At 48.1% G+C, this 3,336-nt stretch overlaps 1 protein-coding gene across 1 annotated transcript; it reads right to left on the reverse strand.

Moving 5' to 3' along the window:
• Positions 1-1,207: 1,207 nt before the first annotated feature.
• Positions 1,208-2,618, reverse strand: LOC142570961 (uncharacterized). The gene is made up of 2 exons (XM_075679257.1): positions 2,488-2,618; positions 1,208-2,152 (listed from the first exon to the last, which is right to left on the reverse strand). Exon 2 carries the CDS (start codon positions 2,137-2,139, stop codon positions 1,486-1,488), a length of 654 nt encoding a protein of 217 aa, XP_075535372.1. The 5' UTR covers positions 2,140-2,152; positions 2,488-2,618; the 3' UTR covers positions 1,208-1,485.
• Positions 2,619-3,336: the final 718 nt, after the last annotated feature.

Consider the following 3,336-nt stretch of genomic DNA (forward strand, 5'->3'; position numbering starts at 1 on the left):
GCCTCTCCCCTCACTCTGACGCGCTACTTCTTTTGCAGGTTTTCCCATTCGCCCGCTCTGCTTCGTCGAGGCGTGCTCGTGGGGTGGCGTCACAGCCAATGGGAATTTAGGTGCCGTTTCGCTGTTACAGACGCCGCAGGCTTTTTCGCTCCATGGACCATTTGATGCTTTCGCATCAAAGTATGTTTGTGTTATATTAACAAGAAAGTTTATCAAATCTGAAGTCCTCCCCTTAGTGTTCGCGACAAATCGTTCCTGGATCAAACCACGAAGCACTAAACAGCACTAGCAAGAACAGTGTGCTACACGAAGTGCTGCTCACTCTGTCCCACTGGGTATGCGCCCAGTGTAACAGTCGCCCAGTCGCCCCCTGTGGCACGTATTATTGTACCGCACTCCCACCGTGATCGGCCCACTTAAACGGCGAGACAACCCGGCCGTCTTTCTGCAAAAATTAGAAAGAAGTGGCTGTGCTCAGAGAAGAATTCCGCATTAGAAAGCCACCAGGTTTCGTTCACTGAAGGCCTGCAGGCTCTGAATATACTTGTACTAGATTTGGCTGAAGTGTTTAGGGAAAATAAATCACATGCCATACGTATATCTAAAATAAAATTTCTAATAGTGTATGGTACATCTGTACCACTTACACAATATGCGCAGAATTCCGCAGATATATAACAACTCCATTCATTATCGTTTAAGACAGTGCTAACTTCGTAGAGAATTAAAGCGGGTTTAACCAGGTTTGAAAAAAATGAGAACTTGTTCAGGGTTTGAAAAATCGGCAATTATCGGGTTCTACTCGAAAGCGAAGGACCCTACCTACAAGCTAGCTTCAAGATTCGGTACATTTGTGAACACGATGGTCTTTTTGCATATCCCACTTCTTGAGGAGCGAGAGAGGAGCTTATGACCATATTGCCCAGCATTTTTGAATTTGGAGCATATACTATAGTTTGCACAGACGTTAAGTCAGGAGAACAAAAAGGCTAGGGAAATTAAGAGAATTGTCTCCTAATGCGAAGCATTCGTTGGCTCTGTTGTTACGTAGCTTTTGCTTTTGTTTCCAAACTTCTGTTGGCCCACCCCCAAACTTCAGTTCATCGACGCCCAAATTTTAGTTGGCCCTTCCCAAAGTTCCAAGTTCAGCAACACAGCGTCCACCAATCGGGGATCGTAACGAGCATGCTATCTTTACAACACCGCGTTGGCACCGAAAAGATAAAATTTATTCTCAAGTACGACAGTATGTATTCGTATTACAAACATAATACTAAGTAAAAAATTGTTTGAATATAGTACACGGTTGGAATCTGTGAGATTGGCGCAGCGCCTGGATGTCTTGACAGAGGGAATTTCAGGGCACACGCGAACATTCCCTTCTTCTCGCAGCACTTGGTAACACTGCTGGAGTGAGCAGTTGCAGTGGCCAGGGAGCCCCAGAGCTGCGGTGCTCTTCTTGGAGACCTCATCTCGCACTACGTATTACGCCAAGATGGCTACTGCCGTGGGGAAGTCGGTCACGGACAGAATCGCGCATGTTGTGACCACAAGCCTGCAGCGGCCGCCAGCAGGCCTGTTGGTCGCGTGGTCCAGCTGTGCGTTGCTGCAGCAGTCGGTGTCCCTCGCGTTCAGCAGTGCGTCTCCGCAACCGCCGTTGCCGACGCCGTCGTCCGTTTCACCCGAGCGGGTCCTGTTTTTATTTCGAACATTGACGCTGAAACCTCCCGGCGTCGGATACTGCAGGAATTGCGCGTCTTTGATCGTTTCTAGAACATCAGTGATGTAATAGTAGAGAAAACGTGGAGGTTGCAGCTCGATCTCGGCGTTGGCCTTGTTCTCGATCGAGTAGGTGGTGACGAACGCGCAGACAGTTTCGCAGATGACGCGGTGGCTTTGCCCGAATGGACGTGGTAGCCCAGGGAAAAGAATGGAATTCGGGGTCAAGTCCGAGACGGGTGGCGCTGTGCCAGGCACGGGGATCACATCGAAGCCGTCGTTGATGATGCCGGTACGCTTGATGTCGCCGGTGTCTGCACTCTCGTATACGCATGCAGACGGGGCTGTGTTCCACGCCTGGTCCGGCTGCTGATCTGTGCGTGTCTGGCAAATGGCCATCGCCCCCGTGGAAGTCACCATATATTCTCCTTATCTGCAACGTGGACAGAAAAAAAGAATGAAAGAAAATACGCGGATGAGAGAAACTAACACGTCGAGTGCCATAGCGAGAAATCAATTTACGCTAAACTGCATATAGGGAACCTGTGAGACCTCGAGGGAAAAGGGCATCATGAGTGCACATTAAAACGTGACACGTTGCCTTTAGGTTTACGATTACCATAGCTGATGTGCTTCGCTATTATATATCATCGACGCCTATCGCCAATATCTTATACACTAGTTTGATTAATGTAGATCAGAGTGACACGGTGCCAGCTTCAAACGAACCATGAAGGAGCGAAAGGGTATGAATAAAGCGCGACTTACTCGCCCTCGCGCAGTTCCAACGTGAGGACTACAGGCAGGCAGAAAGGGGGCGGGCTACACTCCTCACACGGTCCGAGTGGAACGCAATCTGACGTGCGGTTCCTGCGCGCGCTCTTCTTTCTTTAATGACGATGATGATTTCCGTCAAATACGGTAAGAAAGCACTATGTGGGCAGGTGCGAATCTGGTGCCTTAATTAGAACAAAAAGAGAAATGAAAATAAAAAATAAACCCATCTTGAGGGAAGTATACTGCAGAATACAGCAGCGTGATTTGTAAAAAAAGGTAAAGATAAGAAGACTTTTAACATGGATAATAAGCGGAAAGAAAAGAAGTGTTTAAAATAGGTATCCGATAGATTATGTCTTAATTTGTGTTTTGGGAATTTTAATACTGGCTTCTGATAAATTTCCTCTCTTGTTAACTGTGGCCGCTTCGCTGTTACAGAAGCATTAATTTTCGCATACAACTTTACATATTGCCACGTGCGTTTATTTCGGCTTGCAGCGACGCGAGCGGCGTCGCTTGACGCGTTCTGATCATATATACTCTAAATGCATAAATACGGGACCACGGCCTGCGCTGGCTCAGTCCGACGAACGCCGTAGGCGCGCACGCTGCTTTCGCCGTCACCGAGTTGTTCGCTTGCTTTAGCGCACAAGTTCGCCCAATAAACTCTCTTTACCGCCGACGCAGTGCCCCTTTCTGTCTGCCTGCGTGCCAGACATCTCGCCGTCACCTACGTGACAATATTATTGATCTTTAGCGTCCCCTTAACAAGTAAGGGGCTTTGATGTTAGAGGCCTCTATACTCTCGGACAACTTACTGCAGCAATGAAAGGAAAGCTA

The sequence above is a fragment of the Dermacentor variabilis genome, chromosome 2, assembly GCF_050947875.1.
Source record: "Dermacentor variabilis isolate Ectoservices chromosome 2, ASM5094787v1, whole genome shotgun sequence".
Lineage (NCBI taxonomy): Eukaryota > Metazoa > Arthropoda > Arachnida > Ixodida > Ixodidae > Dermacentor > Dermacentor variabilis.

Coding starts and splice junctions, on each gene's coding strand:
- LOC142570961 (XM_075679257.1), bottom strand. CDS start 2,139: ATGGTGACTTCCACGGGGGCGATGGCCATTTGCCAGACACGCACAGAT.